The sequence below is a fragment of the Neltuma alba genome, unplaced genomic scaffold (assembly GCF_004799145.2).
Source record: "Neltuma alba isolate B1F8T4 unplaced genomic scaffold, ASM479914v2 tig00012718_pilon, whole genome shotgun sequence".
NCBI classification, from domain to species: Eukaryota; Viridiplantae; Streptophyta; class Magnoliopsida; order Fabales; family Fabaceae; genus Neltuma; species Neltuma alba.
In genome coordinates this window covers 23,166-44,644 of record NW_021637144.1, presented here as the reverse complement: position 1 = coordinate 44,644, position 21,479 = coordinate 23,166, and the positions used below count along the sequence as shown (strand labels likewise).

At 35.6% G+C, this 21,479-nt stretch overlaps 3 protein-coding genes across 5 annotated transcripts; all 3 read right to left on the bottom strand.

Moving 5' to 3' along the window:
- Positions 1 to 767: 767 nt before the first annotated feature.
- Positions 768 to 2,204, bottom strand: LOC114730225 (protein SULFUR DEFICIENCY-INDUCED 1-like). 2 transcript variants are annotated; one of them, XM_028917270.1, is made up of 4 exons: positions 2,097 to 2,204; positions 1,639 to 1,851; positions 1,413 to 1,568; positions 768 to 1,319 (listed from the first exon to the last, which is right to left on the bottom strand). In XM_028917270.1, exons 1-4 carry the CDS (start codon positions 2,202 to 2,204, stop codon positions 945 to 947), a joined length of 852 nt encoding a protein of 283 aa, XP_028773103.1. In that variant the 3' UTR covers positions 768 to 944. The 2 variants fall into 2 exon arrangements, with proteins under 2 accessions (XP_028773103.1, XP_028773104.1); XM_028917271.1 differs by having other exon boundaries at positions 1,639 to 1,900; positions 2,097 to 2,115.
- A 3,314-nt stretch (positions 2,205 to 5,518) lies between these two features.
- Positions 5,519 to 9,435, bottom strand: LOC114730219 (ribonuclease P protein subunit p25-like protein). Of its 2 annotated transcripts, none has more exons than XM_028917263.1 (8): positions 9,225 to 9,435; positions 7,578 to 7,658; positions 7,060 to 7,148; positions 6,872 to 6,946; positions 6,567 to 6,667; positions 6,394 to 6,483; positions 6,173 to 6,235; positions 5,519 to 5,899 (listed from the first exon to the last, which is right to left on the bottom strand). In XM_028917263.1, exons 1-8 carry the CDS (start codon positions 9,345 to 9,347, stop codon positions 5,799 to 5,801), a joined length of 723 nt encoding a protein of 240 aa, XP_028773096.1. In that variant the 5' UTR covers positions 9,348 to 9,435; the 3' UTR covers positions 5,519 to 5,798. The 2 variants fall into 2 exon arrangements, with proteins under 2 accessions (XP_028773096.1, XP_028773095.1); XM_028917262.1 differs by having other exon boundaries at positions 6,331 to 6,483; positions 9,225 to 9,433.
- Positions 9,436 to 16,717: 7,282 nt separating this feature from the next.
- On the bottom strand, positions 16,718 to 20,697 carry LOC114730218 (F-box/kelch-repeat protein At3g24760). The gene is made up of 2 exons (XM_028917260.1): positions 19,331 to 20,697; positions 16,718 to 17,187 (listed from the first exon to the last, which is right to left on the bottom strand). The coding sequence occupies exon 1, from the start codon at positions 20,514 to 20,516 to the stop codon at positions 19,359 to 19,361; it is 1,158 nt and encodes a 385-aa protein (XP_028773093.1). The 5' UTR covers positions 20,517 to 20,697; the 3' UTR covers positions 16,718 to 17,187; positions 19,331 to 19,358.
- Between the last annotated feature and the right edge of the window lie 782 nt (positions 20,698 to 21,479).

Below are 21,479 nucleotides of genomic sequence, written 5' to 3'. Positions count from 1 at the left end.
AGTTAAAATTTAAGGATTAATTTAGAAGGGAATCAAATTGTCTTGACTCTTCCATTTGCTCTCCCACCATAGGGTGGTGGGTGGAGAAAGAGAAAGCAAGGCAAAGGCAGCATATTGCAATTAGTTAAAATTTAAGGATTAATTTAGAAGTAAATCAAATTGTCTTGACTCTCTTCCATTTGCTCTCCCACCACAGGATGGCGGGTGGAGGAAGAGAAAGCAAGGCAAAGGCAGTAGAGAGCTTTTTTTTTTTGGTTAATGTATAGGTATTTTTTTATTGGAAGCAGTCGTATTCGAAACATTGTCGGGTATTAAATGTGAGTACTTCTCTGAATAAGAATTCTAACATTGATTCGTCACGTTATGAGAAATTAATTCCTCTCACTAGACCGACCCTTTGAGGGAAGTAGAGAGCTTTTACTAGCTGAGGTAGAAGACGAGTTAATGAATTGAAGTGGCCCGCTCTTCCATCTATGCTCTCTCCAGCTCATCAGTCACATTCACAAATTCTATCACTATCGAATTGCTCGAGGCCTTTCATATTTTCTTAGTTAATTCTACAATATCAGATACTTGTTATTGATCATTTAATAAAACATAAATTCTTTTAAGATTTTGTTACAAGTTCACCCTTTCTTCGTTCATTTATTGAACTTCTGAGTTTGACAAGTTTGGGTTGAGAAGATAAAAGTGACTGGAAGAACTAACGGTACATCGTGAATGAGTTATGCAAAGAAAAAGAATTATTAGAAAAGGGTAAAAAGGTATGAAACCCAACGGAAATCAAATATATTCATTCTTAACTGAGATGTATTGATTATTGCGAGAGAGTGGTATTTACGGGGAGTATAAATGTATAAACATGCAGCATAGGTGCAGAAAACGGTACACGTACGCTGTAAGACAAATAATATGTTATTCTCATTGGCCACCATTTTTATGTATCATGAGCAGGATAGTTGATCCGTGAGAGTGAGAGGAGTGATCTGTTCAAAGATGGGAAGCCTTCTGGATGTGCACGTGTGGGAGCGCCAAAGAGGAAGTAATTGGTCAATTCCTTGGACAAAGGCATCAGCAGATATTGTGGATTTCATTTCCGTCATCAGTTGGTGGGCTCTTTGCCTGGACTTGTCGTCGGCTGCGGCGGTGACGACTTCCTCAAGAACACATTGGGCCTCCTCGTATCGGCCCTGCCTCATGAGGCACTGCCCCAAATTGCAGGCCCTGTTCCCGTCTGCCTCTATCATCTGCGCCTTCTTAAACACGGCCTCCGCCATCACGTAGTTCCCCTTCTGCATGTAGGCCCACCCCAAGTTTCCCTGCTCCCAGTCAGCCAGTAAATTAGCTTCACTGTGATGAACATATGACATATGCATGGAAAGTACTAATTCATTAAGGGAGGGCCACCGTACCAGTAATCGGGCAGTTTCTTGCTTGATGGAAACTCGGAATTTCTTGCCGTGAGAGCGAGCAGTTTTTGTGGGCTTGCCGTCGAAGGCCTGGCCTTGGTATATTAATCTCAATTTTCTCTTGAGCAGTTGTATCTGCTCCTCTGTTCTTCCGCATTTCTGGCATGCACGGATTGATGAATAAGGGAAGGGATTGGCGTGAGAGGGATGGAGAGATATCGATACATACCTTGTAGAGGTCGATGAGGAGATTGTCGAGTGAGTGCTGGGAACGGGGAGAACAAAGGGATCTGAAGGATTGGATGGCGTCAATGGCTTCCTGGGCTCTGTCTAACTGCTTCATCACCACCGCCATGTCCTTGAGAGCACTCCCCACTCTGTCCCCCGCTCTTATTGCCTCCCTGAACCATGCTATGGCCCCTTCTGCGTCCTTCTCCACCAGCTTCATTCACACCCATGCATGTTATGCCTCTTTAGCTTCTTCACATGTACTGATTATCAAGGCATATATATGTATATATGAAGAAACGCTAAAGTAATAGTCAAGGCAGGGTGAGTGGATGATGGAGTACTATATATGTTTCGTTGAGAAGCAAATAAGCGGAGATCAGATTGCGCTGAAAAGTCAAATTTATTGTTGTTTGTGGCTAATTAAACCCTAATTAAAGAAAGCATGGAGATAAATACCTGAGCATGCTTGGCCCTGACATAAGGAGTATCTCCATAAGGAAGCTTGTGAATAACATGGAAAAGGTCGTGTTTGGGGCTCCTGCCCTTCTTCCCGCGTTCTCTCATTGAGAGCGTCCGACACAGATTACATTGGCAAGGGCAAAAGCATTTATACCCCGACATCTGAATGAATGTGGATGCAAACTCCGCCCACATTCCTCTGCCTTCTCCACTCATGCCACGTGTGTTTCACTGCTATTACAATTAACCCCCTTGTGTTTACGGAATATGGCTCCATAAAAGCGTCATCATCACCCTGTTGAGGAGAAACATGATGGAATTAATGACACTCTTGAGTTCAACGTATCAACTTAATTATGATTTCAAACCAGAACATTTTAAAATTTTACCCAAGAAGCAAGGCCTCTTAATAATTAAATAAACCAAATGAAGTTGCTTAACTGCCATTTCTCATAAAATATTTCTTGTGCTTGAAAACAATCAGCTGCAAATAACATTGTATAATCAGCAGTAAACTGTGAAAGATCAGTGTTAAATCAATTTCTGCAATTATATGTATTGAACGTCACTCTTTTAGAATTTGGTATTAGAATGTGAAAATTCTGCAACTGATATTCCAGCTAATAATTGAGGACATTAGTTTTTCATTGTTTTCATAAAAATTTTATATTTTATTAGCATATTTAAATATTTTAATTATAGACTACAATTAAATGAGCACTATATTGATCCTGATCAAGGATCCGTACAAGGAAACTGAATTTAGAAAGAAGAGAGGCAAGGTGAATGAAAGCGACGTGGGTTGGGAATATTCATAAGCGAACCTGGTCAGGAATCCGGGTTGGATTCGCTAGGATGCCTTGACTGCGCTAATCAAAGTGGCGGCACTTCAGTCTTTCCTTTTAAATTTTCCTTTTTATAAAATTAAAAGAATTAATAGGTCTAAAAATAAATAGCCTAGTGCCAAAATGCCGTACTAAATGTAATATCTACTCGCCAAATTCACAGAGGCCAATAAAGTTCGTTGTGTAATCATTTAATATGGGTCGGAGAAAAAAAATCATTAAATACGAATATATGTAAAAATATATTATAAAAAATTCTAAAATTCTAAATGAAGCATTATAAAGAGGACAAAAGCTTAAAATAAATTATGTACCATGTTTGAAGATAATGGGATTATTTCTTATTTTCAATCACATTATAAATATATTTACAAATATGGAAACCGGAAATTGAAATTCGATCGGCTTTAATTTTTCAATTAACTTATTGTGTTTATTGTACCAGGTGCCCTCATGTATTCAAGAATATCTGATTAGTGCTTACTGCTAGTGCTATGGACTCAACTCTAATTTAGTGTTTAAATTACTCCTCAACCCATTTTGTAATGTAAAATCATACCATAAAATAGATTTTATATTTATAACTGAAGAAATATAACCATAATTAATGATGATTACGGACAAACCAGTTCCTTTTATCAATAAGTTAATGTACACCATTTTTGGTAAACTAGTCACGGTTTTAGTACACAGCCAAATTACCATGATATCATTATTATTATCGGATTTTTCCTTCAATATTGTGTTCTCATTCCTAATGACTTATTTTCAAAATAAAAAAAACCAGACCGAACCAGCCGGTTTAACCTGAAAATCAGTGAATCGGACTGAAATCTGATATGATTTGCTTACTAAACCGGGTATGGAATGAATCAATAACAATCTGATTAAACCAGTAAAAACCGGTTTTAAACCGGGTAACCGGCGGCTAGATTGTGTTATTGGTTTTTTTTTGGGTTGCCTCCCAAGTCCCAACAGAGGAAGAAGAGGTGAAATAAGAACTACAAAAAAAACATATCAGATCCGAAGGAAGAAGGACGTCCAAAATTGAGGAGGAGAAAGAAGTTAAGAAGGACGAGACGGAGAGGAAAAAAAAAAAGAGGAGCTTGCCGATCATTTCTTGGAGGTAAAGAGCCACGTCCTTGTTGGTTTTGCTTTCTGAACCCCATCGTCCATCAAAGAAGAAGGAAAAGTGCAGAGTTTGAACTTGAAGAGAGCCGGTGGAAGAAGAAACAAATGAAATGGAAAAATTGAAAAAGGAAAAAGAGGAGAAAGAGACGAAACGTACTGCCTTGAAAGAACAAAATAAAAAACTGGTCTGAATTCCCTATTAGACTCTATTTTGCAGGCTCAATGTAATTTTTTTTTCCCTATTTTTTTGGTTTTTCAAAGCCTCATGTTTGATTTGATTTGATTGTTTATCTCTCATGATATGCCCAAAAAAAATAAAAAGAACGTCTGGAAGAGGTAAAGGATGTTTTTTATATTACTTTCATTAAAAAATTTATATAACCAAATAAAAACTTTTACATCAAATATAATATTTTGAATTTTAGTGATTAAAAATTGCAAAGATAAATATTTTTAATATTGTTGTATTTTGTTGTTTGCTGTAATTAAATTGTTATATTTTCTCATATTTTGTTATAAATAATTATTAATGTTGCTATGTTTTATTATTATCAATTAAATTATATTATTTTAATATAACCGGTCTAACTCCGGTCTAACCTCGGTCTAACCACTAACCCTTAAACTATTTCCTCAACTGATTTACTCCCTCCGTTCCTTATTATAAGAGACATTTGATGATTATGGCATATTTCTATATATAAGAGACATTTAAAAGTTGTCTCTACTTTTTTTATGTTGATTTCCTATTTTACCCATATTTATTGTCTCCAACTCACACTCTCCCTCCCTCTCACTTCTCTTTCTTTCAATAATTTAATTATTCTCTCTCATGCTTTCTCTCCTTATTAATAAGGGCATTTTTGAAAAAAAAATTATATTTCTTGCACATTGATTGTTCTTAACTAATTTTAACTGCTTTTTTTTATCAACGTAATTCAGTTATTCGTCTCTTATAATAAGAAACAGAGAGAGTAATATCCGGTTTGGTTTTTTGTTTCTTACCTATTTTCAATCTCTGTATTTATATCCCTTGAGTTATCTTTGTTAGCTCAGTTAGTGTGGGTGTGGGTGTGATTTGGCCCAAAGTTCGTGTGCACATATGGTTGGTTAAAAGAAACCTTCATAAGCACAAGTGATGTTTTTTAGATGATTCATGATGGAGAAGGTGCGGAATTCTACAAGGAAGATTTGCCCTTGGAAACAATAGCTTTGGCGTTGCATTCACCACAAGTTTCGTCCTAGGTTCAAGTTTTCGTAGTATTCAAATCCAAATTTAATAGAGTCCCAAAAAATCCAAATTTAATATAACGGTTAAACTACCAAGGCGTTACACCACTGCAGTCTTTGCATTTGCTCTTTCTTCACATGGCATCAACATAAATTGCACCCCAGACAGGTGGGGCACTTACGGCTCAGGCATCCGTCATGAAAGATTGGACATTCAGGAAAGGATCATATATAGAAACTGAAGATAAATACAAATATGGTGTAGGAAACCATTTAGTTGAAATGAATTGCAGCAAACATCAGAACTAGACGCTTTCCAGCTAAAAAAAAGATGCGCAAAACCTTGCCCATATCAACTTAATCACTAGACAACATAAACTACTGCTTAATAATGCAGGATCATGAGCCAAATCACACTATCAACATGGTATTCTGATAACAATTCACGCACCGGGCAAGCATTTAGAAGGAACGGAAAGAAAATCAACTAACATCATGCCATGTTGCCACCACCCCTTGAAGAACGTCCTCCCATTCGTCCCCGACCACGGCTATAACCCCTGCCTCCACCTCTTCCTCTTTCATAACCAGTACCTCTTTCATAACCAGTACCTGTGAATCGCATACGGATCATCACTACTGCGAGACTGAACAAACATGTATACATATAGATCCCACAAATGCAGTTTTCTCATATTTAGAGGGGTGGCTTCTGGTGAAACAATTCTATCTAGAAAAATTTTACACACACACACACACACACACATATAAAGTGGAAAATCCAGCCTAAGAGAGCAGTTTTTTTGCCCACTGAATGTCATAATTTTGAATTCAGAGATATAGGATGTACAATCAAGATAAGCTTACCACGATAACCCCAACCTCTTCCTCTCCCACCACCACGGCCCCGATTTGAATATCCACCATTATCTGCCAAGAAATGACACATGAAAACCAAGATATATACCAGGCTATGAAACAAATAATAGCAAATAAGGAACAAAATTTCATGTCAAAATCCATACCTTGGTAATTTCCATATCCACCCTGGTAATACCCATACCCGCCTTGATAATTTCCATAACTACCTTGATAATTTCCACCTTGATAGCCATATCCACCCCTTCCCCATCCTCTTCCTCTCCCTCTTCCTCGACCCCGGCCTCGACCATATGAGTCTGAAGAAAAGGATAATGTGTTTATGATATGTATACAAGAAACTTTAACGCTCAACTACGTTCTTGCAATTCTAATAGGTCACCTTCATTTACAGCATTATATGGACCACGTAATGGTTTTGGCTGTTGTTGCTGATAATTGAATTGCGGCTTTGATTGCTCCACATTATACGGAGCTTGGTACCTGTGGAGAAAGCCAGAGACAGCATCCTAAAGATGTCAAATCCATATATCCAGAAGCTTACAAGCTATGCTTGAAAATTAGATCCAACAGGCCATTATAGCAGGAAATATGTATATTCTTTTTTGCGATATACTATAGCAGCAAATTTTGAGTGAAAAGGAGCATAATTGGGTATATGAGACTACAAGTCCTTGAACTACCTACCCTGGAGAGTTTTTGTCTAACTCTCTAGTTGATAAGGTGATTGAGATCATAGAGACATGGCGAGTCATCTCCACGCTGCATCAAACACTAATGTTCAACGACTTCTGATATAAAATTAAGAGAAAAACAGAGTGCATGCACTCTGAAGTCTGAATCTTTAAACTCAAGAGTCAATAATTATATCTTACGGTACAAGACCCTCTTCAATGGGTTCCCACACATCCGTTATGCTTACTGAGCTGATTGCAGTATCTTGATGCAGCCGGGGAATCCTCTTCTGTTTAGGACAGAAATACAGCCAGAATGAGAACAATATGAATCCCAAGATATCCAGTATTTTGAGGAGTTTGACATGTTTTACTTTCTGAGAACAATTTGGGTGACTGGCCAGGCGACTTCCCATATGTTTCCCCATCATGACTGCATGCTATATTTTCTAGACCTCTTGCCACAGGATATAGACACCCATGCCATTCCATGTATTTTTATTTTTTTAATACAATCTCTGATACCTAGTTCTATCAAGTCAAATTTAAGAATTTTGGACTCCTAGGATAGCACTCCCAACATAATTTTTGCCTTGCCATCTAATTTTTGCATGCTTTTACATGGTCTACTCTTTTCCTTGGCCACAAATGCTTTTCTCTGTTGCATCAAAATAACATTGTGTGGGTGCTGGGGGGTGGGTCTTCAGAAGAAGACAAACCTTTAAAATCTCGGCAATGGCAACTGTCTTGCTGATTGCCTGTCCCATTGCCTTCAAGACAATCTCTCTTACATGTTTTTCCTGAAGTGAAAAATTCATTAATAACAAAGTAGGCAATTACTAACAGGAGAGACTATGATATTATATCACTCAGAAAAAAACAACAGAAAAAATGTTATCATATGTGACAAGGTTATTTATAAATCAGATCAAAGAAAACTTCCATCAATTAAAATCAATCAACACCAAGCTACTTCCCAACAAAGAAATGTCCCCAGTATATTATGAAATATGAATGTTATCATGCAAAATGGCAACTTAGGGAGAAAAAAATTTTCAAAGGTAAATGCACACATGAAAACGAACCCAAAAAACAAAACGGTTGTCCCTCTTAAATAAAGCTGCTTCATCTAGATTCACAGTTCACTCAGTAACATAGGGCAATATAATGGAAAATCTAGCTCCTCCTACGCCACAAGGAGCACATAAGTGTAAGAAGTGCAGACTATCAATATTGCCAGATACAGTTCAGATGCAAGTCACTGCAACTTGCATCTTAGGCACCCTCTTAACCATGCTGCCCACTCAACTTGTCTTAAAAACACTCTGCAGTTTGACATAGTGCAAGACATGTTCATGAAAGAACAACAGCCAGTGAAATATCTCATCGCGGATTTGGATGGGATTGCTTCAACTCTTAAATAGAAATCATGAAGGTAAGAAGTAGGATGGCCCCAGTGAATCTAGTTTTTGCTGCAAAAGGTTGACTAAATTTTAAAAAATGAGACACAAACGGTAGAGAAATACACAAACAATTAGTTAAATGGGAATAAAAATGCATCTACCTATCCACAAATCTCAGGTACCAGTTTTGAGGGCTTATAGTAATAATTGAGGGGAAAACGTAAGGACGTCACTCCTGTAGAGATTCGATCAGTCCATTGATTAAAATTAAAACAGCACTACGCAAGCAACGTAAAAAGGAAACAAACGACCCTTACCCACCAGAAGGAGAGACAGTTACTACCAAAAAAGAAAAGAGGTGTTACCAATAGTCTTAACGGTGAAAATCGGATTGTTAACCAACGGCCTTCATTATTCAGTGAACAGATGGGAATGTAGATGGACTGTATCAATCTATAGACCAAATCGAAATAGGGTTTGAAGGGGAAAACAAAAAAACAAAAGGCGTTACAAATAGCCCTAACGGCTAAAATGGCATCAATAACGAACAACTATTCCTCATTCAATGAACCTAAGGAACGCAGATTGACATGTCACAATCAATAAATCGAAACGAATATATCTAGTAGAACAAGAAGAGGGGAGGAATTCACGCACATAGGAACTATATCAGTCCATTGTTCAAAACCAATAGACAATTCTGCTAGCCATGTAACCAAAAAAAAAAAATCTTAAACACAGATGAATAGAGGTACTACTCAAAAACAAAAGAAATCACAGCAGGTAATCACAACTAAAGTAGGACTAGCAGCGTACATTAATCACTGATCAAGAAATCCACCGGAATGCAGATAAATTGAATCAACATACAATCCAAAAGGGAAGGAAATGAAACCCAAAAACACGGGGAAAAGCAAAGGAGATTAACCTAAAGCAAAAGAAAAGGGAACAAATAAAGGATACCTGGAGAAGAGAGGTGGCATAGCTGATGTAGTTTCTGATAGCGCCTTGGGTGGTGATTCGGATCTCGTTCTCGTTTATCGGCGATTCGGGTTTTGGCTTCTCAACCTTCTGGTACCTATCCATGGCTTCCGGAATCGGAAGAGAGAGAGGGGGGAAGAGGTGAAAACCCTAACCTTAAAACCCTAGTTGATAGCAAAGTAAAGGGCTCTAAAACCTCAGCGTGCTTTCTATAGTTTCTCAAGAGCCTCAGTAGGAACCAACTTTTAAAATGGCACCTCTGAATCTGGGAATCGGAATTCCTCGTTGCAGCGCGTGCAATCCACCAACCGCTCGGATCTGACTGCCTGCATGACTCAATCTTATCTATATATATACATACATACATACATATATATATATATATATATGTATATAGGTACTGTCTAATTAAAAATATTAACTGAGATAAATTTAATTTTTATTTTGGTACATTCTCATATTCTTTTTTTTAAGCCTTAAATCCTTATATTATTTTTGGACCAGAAAAATCCTAATGTGTTATGTGTTATGAATATAATAATATCTTTATGGATATCGATATATCTTATATTATCTTCTATATCTCTTATCATCTCCAATATCTCATATTATTTCTATATCTTATAATTATCTCTTATTATTATGTAATATGCAGATTCTATCAAAAATATAAAGTTATACATATAAATAGAGGCTATGTATCATGTATTCACCATCCTTGAATGAAATGAGAAATACTCATGTCTTTTATTCTCCCTAGTTTTATAACACATTATCAGCACGAAACTACTGTAACCAAGGTATATATGATATATCTTTCATCCTCAGTATAACTTCAGAACATCACCTCTATAAGTTTTTGTTCTAGAGTATCATTTGCTCTATTCAAATGAAAATATCTCAAACATCATATATATGGTGTTTTGAAGTATTCATATTTGTAATCGCCTTTTTAGGATAATCGAGCCATTACATAGAATTGAAAAGATCTTGTATTGATGTTTTATATATCAGATTTCATAGCTAAGATTGAAGATTTCACTTTACATTTTAGAGCTATAATTTAATTTTGACGGGGATATTATACCTTTCAAACTACTTGTGATGGGAGAAATTTTTTTTTTCTTTGTTCCTTTGTAATCTGACGTCACTATTTTGATAGGACTTGAAGTTTCAATCGATACTTGCAATCTTTTTATGATTTTGATTTTCTATCTCCTTGAAATTAAATGGCCAAAAGCCATATAACTCTGACTTCTCATTCTTTTCAGATTAAATAGTTACAAGTCATATAGCATTGATTTTCTATATTACAGTTAGAAGCCATACACTTTTGATTTTCTATCTTATGATCAGAAATCATATACATTTGATTTTTTATTTTATTAAATAGCTTGAAGTCATAATACAATAAGTAAAATTGCCTCTTCACCCAAAATTCAAATAAATTAAACTATTTATCAATTATAAATATTTGCATTTACTTTTCCGAACTTCAGACCCCATATTAGACAAATATAAGATAATGTTTGAGACAGATGCAATTTTATTTTGTGCACGTTAAATATTAAACTCGGAATTTAGAAATATATAAAACTCAATATACAATGCTCACGGTTTATAAACAATTCATGAATAGATTTTTTTTTTTATCCATTGTATATACAGAGAGAGAGGGTGGGGCTATAGAGTGACAATTGAATTACGATAAATTAATATTCATTAATTTTTCTACAAAATAGATTGTTTACATAAGGTTTATTGTGAAAATTAATAAGAATTTGTGAATTATTAAATTGAATTTGTTAATTTTTTAAGTATATCTTGAACAATAACAAAAGCGTTATTGAATAGTGCAACTTTATTACAAGAGTTTCGTTGTGAATTTAAAAAAATGTGGCTTTAAAATTGCATTGTTTAGTAAACCTTTGTTGTTATTCAATCACAATACATGCTAAGAAATTATCATATTCAATTTAACAATTCTCAGGTTCTCACTATTTATTCACAACAAAACTTTTGCAATAAAGTTGCGTTCTACAATGAGTTCATGATTTAATTCAATCACAAGACATAATTAGCAATTGACAAGTTTAATTTAGCAATGGAAAAATCCCATAAAATGCCCTCAACATTTGTAAAACCCAAATTAGTTACCTCAATAATACCAATCCCAAGTCAAGCTATAGGTGTTAAATTGGGATTTTGGAATGATGTTAATTGACCACTGTGCCCTCTAGTTAATTCTTTCCCCTCCTATTCTTTTTCTGATTTCTCTCTCCCATCCTCACTCTTTCTCTCTTTCTCTCCCACAACAACCTCACCATCAACCTGCCAGATTAACTCTCTCCCCTCCTTACTATTTCTCTCTCCCTCTCCCACCTTCCTTTCGTTGTTCCTTCCCCATAGCTAGCAATGGCACATATCCAAAGAAGACGATCCAAACCTCATCGGTGCCAGAACTTCAAAGCACACATTGTCAAAAACAAAGGCAAAGGTCGAATGATAATGAGCTCTTTTGGTTCCCAAATAGTGGAACTCATTCATATCGGCGTAAGGGTCCTAAAGCTGCACGTAATAGTTAATCATAGTTTGAGCTTGCTGCTTATAGTTACCCTCAAACATGGATTTGTTTCAATCAAAATCCATGGCTTCCTTTTTCTCTAGCTGCTTCTTGTCATCTTCGTCATCCTCTCTGATGCAGAAAAGACTCTAAGGTAGCTTCTAAGAGTCACCAATCGATTTTGTCGTAGGATAGAATCAACAAACTGGAAATCTTCCTTTTGTTGTTCATGCTGGAACCAGAATTTATCTCAGAATACAAGTTGTAGAAGAATGAATAATCATCTTGATGATTAAGAAATAGGAAGGAGCGCCTAATCTCCATAAAGATTAGCTGGTCTTTATTGTTTTTGGGTTGGCCTAAGCTATGCTCTAAGGAATCATTAAGATGATGAAGAGATATATATATATATATATATGTATAAATATATAACGAAGTGAGTTTGCAAATCTAAACGCCTTGTTGAAGATGGTGTGGTCTAATTGACGGAAACTTTGACTCATTCTTTTGTGACAAAAAAAAATAGGGTTAAAGCTTTGAAGTTGCTTGAACAAAGAAAAAAGCAACAAAGTGGTAGCACTAGTCCAAGCAGTGAGCAAGATTGTTGTTGGTTGGATTATGTGATGATAATATATGAATTAGGTGTTTACTACTTTATTAAACTTTTTGACAACTATGTATCTGGTGCTTACTTATATTTGAAAAACACCACTTGAATTGTGTAATGTTTATTGGTTAACAACACTTTTATACGTATTCACTACAAGTAATGTGGAAAATTTGTAACGAAGCGCGCCAATTGCCATCACATAAATAGATTAACAACTTTGTTAGGCTAGTTGACGACTTTTTCAAATAAATTAACAACACTTTTTTTATGTATAAAAACAAATAATTAGAAAAAATCAGTACAACTTTGTTGGGTGCATTGCCAACTTTTCGAAATAGATTGACAATACTTTTATATATATCAACAACAAGTAATTAAGAAATTTTATTACAGGGCAAACTAATTGGCAAACTTGGGCAAATTAATTGCTGCCAACTAGTTAGAACCATTGACAACTCTTTTAAATATATTGACAACAAGTAATCAACAAAATTCATTACAGGTTAAACCAATTGAGAAACTTTGACAAATCACATGTTGTCCCTTTATTAAGTGTGTTGGCAACTTTTTCATATCAATTGACAATACATTTATACAAATAGACTATTCTAACTTATTTTCTGTATTATCTTTCCTTTTGTCGATTTATCAAGGGCATGCTTTTCTTTTGCCAACATTTGAAAAGAGCAAATCAATACCCCTGCTTTGATATGAGATCCTGCTTTTCACTAATCTTGATATGAAATTTTATATATTTAAGGGTTTTTTTTAATCTTTTTCCCTTCAATAATTCACAAGTTCTCATTAATTATTCCCAACAAAATTTTTATGCAAAATTGGTATTCTTCAAACCTGTAATTACAAGGTAAATTTAGACATTAACAAGTTAAATTTAACTATTCACAAATCCCTATTAGTTATTTACAACAAAAGTTTTGTAATAAAATTGCCATGGGCGCTAGTATTAAAGATCCACAAGTTGCCAGCTGAGATGGCATCAAGGGACGGTGAAAAAAGAGGTGGCTTTGAAAAAAAAAAAACAAATTGGGGGGCAACGTTGTAAACATAAAACATTCACAAAATCCCAAATTAATTACCTGGGGGTGTTGGACTTCCCTACTTTTTATGCAAATCGAGATAAAACTCTTATTATGTACTCCTCTGGTCCTATTTATAGAGTAGATAGAGAAGGTTTTTTTAGTCATATTTATAAGTCACTTCATTAAATTTTTACCATGAATGTACCATATTATTCTTTATATATTATAGTGTAGGTAGCTATTTTTTTTTGAAAGAAGTATATATTAAATAGGGGTAAAGTTGAAAAGTTATTATATTTTAATGAAGAGTTAATGTAGTTTAAGATTTTTCTTGATCTGTGTAAAATATGTTAGAAGTACCTTATAAATAGGACCAGATGAGTACTTGCTTTCTATATTTTAACATTATTTTTAAAACTATGGTTTTGTTGGTATTCAAACATTTCTTAAATTGACTTAAGAATATTTAGTTGATCAATTTGAAATTTTAGTATCCTAAAACTATGTTTGGATACCCAATAATTACTTTTCAAAAGTACTTTTCTGTAAATCGAAGTAAATTCCTCCATATATTTACTTCGTATACCGTAAAACCATTTCTACAACTATGATTTTGATCTTATCCAAACACCTTTTAAGGTGGATTTCCAAACAAAAACTAGAGCAAATTTGAAGAATGGCATCAAAATTTCTTGCCTTTTACTTGGTCATCTTTGGCGCGAATGCCAACTGCCAAGAGCCTCAACGCGCACCATGATTCACGACGGAATAGGATTGGAATTCCCAAAAAAGCCACACAGCCAAGCCTTGTTAAAATCCAATCGCATGCTGTTTCTGTCCACCACTACGAGGGTATTGAAACTTGCCGAGTGGGGACGGTACAACGCGTCTCTCCGAACCTGGCTTCTCTCCGCCACCAGATCTCCTCCTCTGCCCAAAACGCAAAACGAGGGGCCGAATGCTGCTTTTTTTTTTTTTATCTTTTATTTTGAAGGTTTTTTTTAGTAACATTTGATATTCCAAAATAATTTTTAGTATAGTTAACACATAAAAAGATTTTTTAGAAGCACTTTGCATTTTAAACTAATTTTTTTATATTCAGCATCCTAAAATTTTTTTTAATACCATCTAGGATGTTATAATAATTTTTAGTACACTTAGCAACCAAAAATAATTTTTGATACTCTTAGCAAGCTAGAACATTTCTCTCAGGAGCCTCTTGAATGGCCAAAAAAAAAAACTCAGCATCCTAGAATATTTTTTCAGAAGTATACAATATCCTACAATAATTTTTGAGATACTAAACACCCTAAAATATTTTTTTCAAAAGCATCCAATACGTTTAGTGGTGTACTCAACACACTAAAATATTTTTTTAAGAGCATCTAATGCCCTAAGATAATTTTTGTTACACTGAACATCATAAAATATTTTTAGTTACATCCAATATCATAAATTAGTTTTTACCTAAAAAGTATTTTTGAAGTAGCAAATAGTGTCCTGGATTTAGGGTGCTTTTCTACTAAGAAATATATTTTAGGATACTGATGTTACTAAAAAAATATTTTAAGGTAAATATTGGATACTGAATGCTATTGAAAAATATTCTAGTATGTTAAGTATAAAAAAATTATTTTAGGATGCAAGATGTTTCTTAAAAATCTTTTAGTGTGGTAAGTGTACTAAAAATTATTTTAAAACAATCCATCCTATTGAAAAAAAAATACTTCAAAACAAAAACAAAAAACAAAAATCAACTCCCCTCATTTTGCGCCCAAAACGGCAGCGTTGGACCTGGCCGCAGTGTTTCATGTGTGTGACGGATCTATGAACGGCAAGTGTTGTAAAGAGCATGAGAGCTTGGCTGAGGTGGGACGCCGAAAACGGAGAGAAAAGGCCTGAGAGGGTCCCATCATGAAACCATATTCATTTGTTGCTTTCGAAGCTGCAAGCAAGCAAAAGTGTCCATCTACGTGGATGCTTTGCAGAGGCGGATGCCAGATATGGTTATAATTGTTAATGACCGCAAATTCACAATAATTGGTTCGATTCTTTGTGCTTGGTCTTGTTCTTGAAACTTGCAGGTGCTTTCGGAAGGTTTCTTCCTCTCTCGTGGCGCTGAAGAGATTGGATTTACCACACCGCATGTACACTTAAAGACTACTACAGTTCATGACGTAAAGGGGATTGGCCGTTACATTTTGCTAAGCAGGACCTCATCGTTGCAGATACAGATGCAACACTAGCGGCACAAATACACTACCATCTATCATTAATATAATATCTCATTTAATTTTTATTTTAATACTAAATATAAGATCCTAATCCACTTTATCTCTCATATTTATGGATTTTTTTTCACGATAGTCATTCTAATAATTATAATTTTAACCAATCCACTTGATTAGTAAGGATATTTTAGAAAAAATAACACCTATTTATTACAAATAACTAACTTAACTTATTTTTTTAATCTATTTAAATTAGTCAATTAACCATTGTATTTAGAACTGCACGTAATACCACCCCCAATCATTAATATAAAAGCTAATTAATTAAAGTAAATTAAGAAAATTAATTTGGTTAGTTATTTCCTTAAACACTCTTTATTTTCTTAAACACTCTTACTAATTATATATATCAGCCGCATGCAACTATTATAATAATTACTTTGAAAAAATAAATAAATAAATATAAAAAATAAAATAAATTAGAATTTTATATTTAAAACCAGATCAAATGTTAAACTAATTTTTATATTACTTTCAATTCTTAATATAAGAACTAATTGACTAATTTAATTAGATTAAAAAAATTAATTAAGTTAGTTATTTGTAGTAAATAAGTATTATTTTTTCTAAAATGTCTTTATTAATTAAGTATATTGGTTAAAACTATAACTATTATAAAAACTACCTTAAAAAAATAGATAAATATGATAGACAAAATAAATTTAAATCTTATATTTAAGATTAAAATAAATATAAAAAACTTTTATATTAAAAACTGCAAGTAGTAATAACAGAAAACAAATGAGTGCTCTCATCCTGCACAACGCAACCACCTCTTCCTTGGTGATTGGCAAGGATGTTTTTAACTCGCCATTATCCAAACAAGGTCACTCGGACAAAATGTTCCATTAATCTCCCTGAACCCATGTGTGCTTCAATTCACCAGGCCATGCGTTCATTTGCATCTTCAATTTATAAACCGAAGAATCCACACGCAGGACGACTAACTTTATCGTGCAAAAGACCTCAGCTGACCGGTCATACATCAATTTGCTTGCTACGAAAAACACATGGATACACAATGTTTCTACATGCAATTAAGTAATTCAAAACATTACAGAAGTTTACCATAGGCAGAACCTTCACCTAGCTAAGCTTGCCAAGTTGCTTGGAAAGAAAGAAATAAAAACACTGCTAATACTGTAAACATAATAGCCCAACATCGTAATTTACAACTAATATAATTCACTTGCTAAATTACATTTACATACCAGTTAAGAACACTAATAATAGCCATTTATTTCCCAGACAGACAAGGCATATACAAACGCAACTCTGGTTTCATCCACTGTATATATTGTTGAAAGAGAGCTTCCGGACTCGTGAGATGAGAATGAACAGTGAACAAGGTTGGAGTAGCAGGCATCTATATATTCTTGAGCATATGGCTATCCCAACCCATGCTTGGGTGTTTGCCCAAGGAATTGCTTCATAATTTTTTCTGTTGAAAGCACGGAATCAGACGCCATCAGTGAATCAATAACAGAGAGGTAGGTCTCCTCAATAAATTATACAATACACAGAAAAGTGAAAAAAAGAAGATAGGGAAAATGCACTTCATGCCTCTTGCCTTCTAGTAGAAGAACAAAGATTCAATAGCGACCACATTGGAACTAGTATGAAAACATGAATCATGTCTCTGACTCCTCAGGCTCTCTATTAACGCAAGTAATTCCCATGACTTTCGGTATCAAGGAGATACCAAGATTTTGCAGATGATTGTTTAGTTAGGGAAGAGAAAGGACGAAGTCAAATACAGACAAAACTATAAAACCTTTTACTTAATTATAAACTTCTGACTACTCTGTTAATACATTGCAATCATAACATAAACATGCACTTTTTTAAATATTTTATCAAAGGTATGCTGCCGAATATGCCTGCCATGGATTTAGTGGCACCAATATTGTTGACCCACAACCAGCAAAAAATGATGAAAGATGAAATAGATAACATGTTTCTCAAGATGAAAACTATTTCGTCCCAATACTGCCTCATGTTTTATGAGCATTCTTTTCCCGTGGGGACAACGCATAGACATATTCCGTGTAAAATGAAGAAAATATACACACATAGAAAACGTGGCTGTGGGCCATTAATAACTGCTTAAATCTCAAATTGCTACTAATGTCAACATGGACCTGAGAACATGTTTTTCCTCCAAAAGCACTCATGGAAGTACATAGATTATTCAATTACCAATATAAGACTGACAAGATATAATACTTCACAACAAATTCACTTTGAAAAGGACCCTAAATCTCATTCCACAAAAGAAACAAGTCCATTAAGCAATGTACTGTCTCTAGATGAAGTTTAGCCAAGAAAACAATACCTTCAAATACCCTCCTTCTGGTTGTCTTGGACCCAACCAATAACATCCTTCTAAAACACTACCAGTTCCTCAAGAAAACATAACCATGACAATATCTTCTATGACTTACAACAACGACAACAAGCCTTAAACAAGCCTTATCCTACTGAGCAAAATATCTTCTCTGACTTGTGATAAGATTTTTTCACTCTCTCTATGACGCATCAACCTCTGTTTAAAGAGGACGCCAGATAAGTGGCTCGCATCTATTTGATTAGCCGAAACACTTGACTTTATCTCTAAGTTGCAGTATGTGATATAAATATAAAATATGATACGCACAGGACCCATGAGGTACTTATCACTTAAGATAGCACGATTAGAAGTGCGAAGTTATTCATGATCACAACAAACACGAAGCTTGTACTTTAAACAAAAATAGATTCAAATTAAACAGCTAATTCAGATAAATAAGCGAGATGAAATATTCTGCCCCAAAAACATAATGATAGTAATACTATAGGAAGGATGTTTAACATAAGTGGATCCGTGGTAGAGGAATGAACAGTCAGGCCGACTCCAGAAGGGCAGGAAGTACATAGATTATTCAATTACCAATATAAGACTGACAAGATATAATACTTCACAACAAATTCAATTTGAAAAGGACCCTAAATCTCATTCCACAAAAGAAACAAGTCCATTAAGCAATGTACTGTCCCTAGATGAAGTTTAGCCAAGAAAACAATACCTTCAAATATCCTCCTTCTGGTTGTCTTGGACCCAACCAATAACATCCTTCTAAAACACTACCAGTTCCTCAAGAAAACATAAACTTGACAATATCTTCTATGACTTACAACAACGACAACAAGCCTTAAACAAGCCTTATCCTACTGAGCAAAATATCTTCTCTGACTTGTGATAAGATTTTTTCACTCTCTCTATGACGCATCAACCTCTATTTAAAGAGGACGCCAGATAAGTGGCTCGCATCTATTTGACTAGCCGAAACACTTGACTTTATCTCTAAGTTGCAGTATGTGATATAAATATAAAATATGATACGCACAGGACCATGAGGTTCTTATCACTTAAGATAGCATGATTAGAAGTGCGAAGTTATTCATGATCACAGCAAACACGAAGCTTGTACTTTAAACAAAAATAGATTCAAATTAAACAGCTAATTCAGATAAATAAGCGGGAGGAAATAATCTGCCCCAAAAACATAATGATAGTAATACTATAGGAAGGATGGTTAACATACGATGGATCCGCGGTAGAGGAATGAACAGTCAGGCCGACTGCAGAAGGGCAGGATGTCCTCGTTCACCCAGAATACTATGCAGTGAAACAGTTGAACAAAAGCTAGTGACCTTGTGAAACTTGTTCACAGGTAATGGCAAAGGGGGCACTCCTCTCCAATTGCACCTGCCAGACTTGCTATCAATCTCACAAAGACAAGCTGGATATACCCTGTGATAATCTTCATTGAAAACATATATAAAATCCCCCAACCCCACGCATTTCAGGCTTGCAAAGTTGTCGTCCTCATCACTATCAAACAAGCTGTAAAGTAAACTATGGGGCATCACTGAAATCTCACTTAACTCCATCGTCTTTGTATCGACCTTCCACAAATTAAAGGACGGTCCAAGAGGTGCGTTACGAATACCAGCCAAAACAAGCACTTCCCTGCACGCAATTAAGAACGAGAAAACAACCTCAGGAGGCCTAAGCGTCTGAACCTGACTCCAAACACGTTCACGCAAATCAAATGAGGAAATAAAGCACGAAGATATCCCAAGCACGTAAAATCTCCCTCCAAACAACGCCGACGACAACGACGACGACGAATTGCCAGATCTAAAATCCGCCGGCAAAGGAGGACCAAGCTCCCAAGAGTCGGAACGAGGATCGTAAATTTCCAAATCTAATCGCTCCTCAATGTCAACCAAATTCCCGATAAACTTCACGCCACCGACAACAATAAACTTAGGGGAGGAATCACTGCCATCAGTGAAAACACCCAAAAGAGGGTTAGTCCGGGGAAAATGGAGCGGAGGAGTGGCACGCCAGAGAGGATTAAGGGTTCGAGCGTAACAGAATTTGGGAGCAGTAGTGAAGAAAAAGCCATTAGTTCCGATGAAGGAAGTGATGGATTGCTGTTGGGGCTGGAGGGCGGAGAAGGTGGGAAGGCGGAGCCAACGATAGGAGACGGGGTCGAAGGCAAAGGACTGATTGTTCTTAGAGGAGATGTTGTGGAAGCCGTAGAGGAAGAACCAGGGTTGGTTATGGGGGGAGCGAGGGTGGGTAATGGAAGAGAAGGTGGGGGAGGAGATAATGGAGTACCAGAGCTTGCAGACAGTGGATGCGCGAATGAGAGAGGGGATAGGAAGAAAGGAGAGGATGAGCTCGATGAGGTGTGAGCTCAGGTGAGTGATCTCTGTCATCCGAGTGAGGGAAGGAGAGAGATACAGATTTTGTTGATGGAGAAGATGACGGTTAGGTGGAAATGGAAGATTGGGTCGATAGTCGATACAAGGCAGGGAGGGGGGGGGGGGGAAGGGAGGGAGAGAGAGAATCGCCGCACTGGCTTCATTTATTTAAGAGGCATCATCGTTGACATTAGTAGCTGGCAGGATCAGGACTCCACATCCCATCTCAGCCTCCTCCCTTCAACAGTTCAACTTGTTCCCAAATCCCAAGTCATGCTTTTTTATTTATAGAAATGAGCAAATTTAATGAGATTTCCTCATTTCATGGACTTCACACAGAGTAGCAAATAGCAGGGGTGCAATGCTTTAAACTTGGAAAAGCAACTCAGAATTTAGAAATAACAGTTTACGAGTGAACCCACCTTGTTACTTTGCTTCATTATTTTGTTTTCACCAAGGAGGATGACAACAGTAAATAGACAGATTGACCATATGCAGAAATTCGATTCAAGGGCTAAATAGTCAATTGCAGAGGCATATCGACACACGCTAAAAGCAAGGATAAACTTTTTTGTGTAAACAAATATTGAGAATCAAAGTGGTGAATAGGTTATACATAAGAAAGTTAATTGCTCACTCAAGATCTTATGATAAAAGCTTCCAACATTCTCTATTGCACAATATAAGATTTTTTTTTTTTAGTACACAGTATGAGATGTTTTATCGAAGACATATTATATAATTTTTTAATTAACAGACCAAACGGGCGAACCGGCCAAGAGATTTAAGTATGATTTAAAAAATGCGTGAAAAGATAAATTAGCCCCGATTGGCCCTTTCACCTTTCAGCTATCGCACAGGTCACTGATCCTTCATTGGCCGGACTGTTATTGGGAAATCTCCAAATGCCAATATTGATCCTACTACTTATTATTAAGTTAACACTAATATTTAAGAAAAAATTATTAGTTTTCTTAA

Coding starts and splice junctions, on each gene's coding strand:
- LOC114730219 (XM_028917262.1), bottom strand. CDS start 9,347: ATGGATAGGTACCAGAAGGTTGAGAAGCCAAAACCCGAATCGCCGATA. Junction 6,668..6,871: donor TTAGACAAAAACTCTCCAGG/GTAGGTAGTTCA, acceptor CTTTCTCCACAG/GTACCAAGCTCCGTATAATG. Junction 5,900..6,172: donor AAGAGGTTGGGGTTATCGTG/GTAAGCTTATCT, acceptor GTTATGAAAGAG/GTACTGGTTATGAAAGAGGA.
- LOC114730225 (XM_028917270.1), bottom strand. CDS start 2,204: ATGAGAGAACGCGGGAAGAAGGGCAGGAGCCCCAAACACGACCTTTTC. Junction 1,852..2,096: donor TCAGGGCCAAGCATGCTCAG/GTATTTATCTCC, acceptor GTGTGAATGAAG/CTGGTGGAGAAGGACGCAGA. Junction 1,320..1,412: donor AAGAAACTGCCCGATTACTG/GTACGGTGGCCC, acceptor GACTGGGAGCAG/GGAAACTTGGGGTGGGCCTA.
- LOC114730218 (XM_028917260.1), bottom strand. CDS start 20,516: ATGACAGAGATCACTCACCTGAGCTCACACCTCATCGAGCTCATCCTC.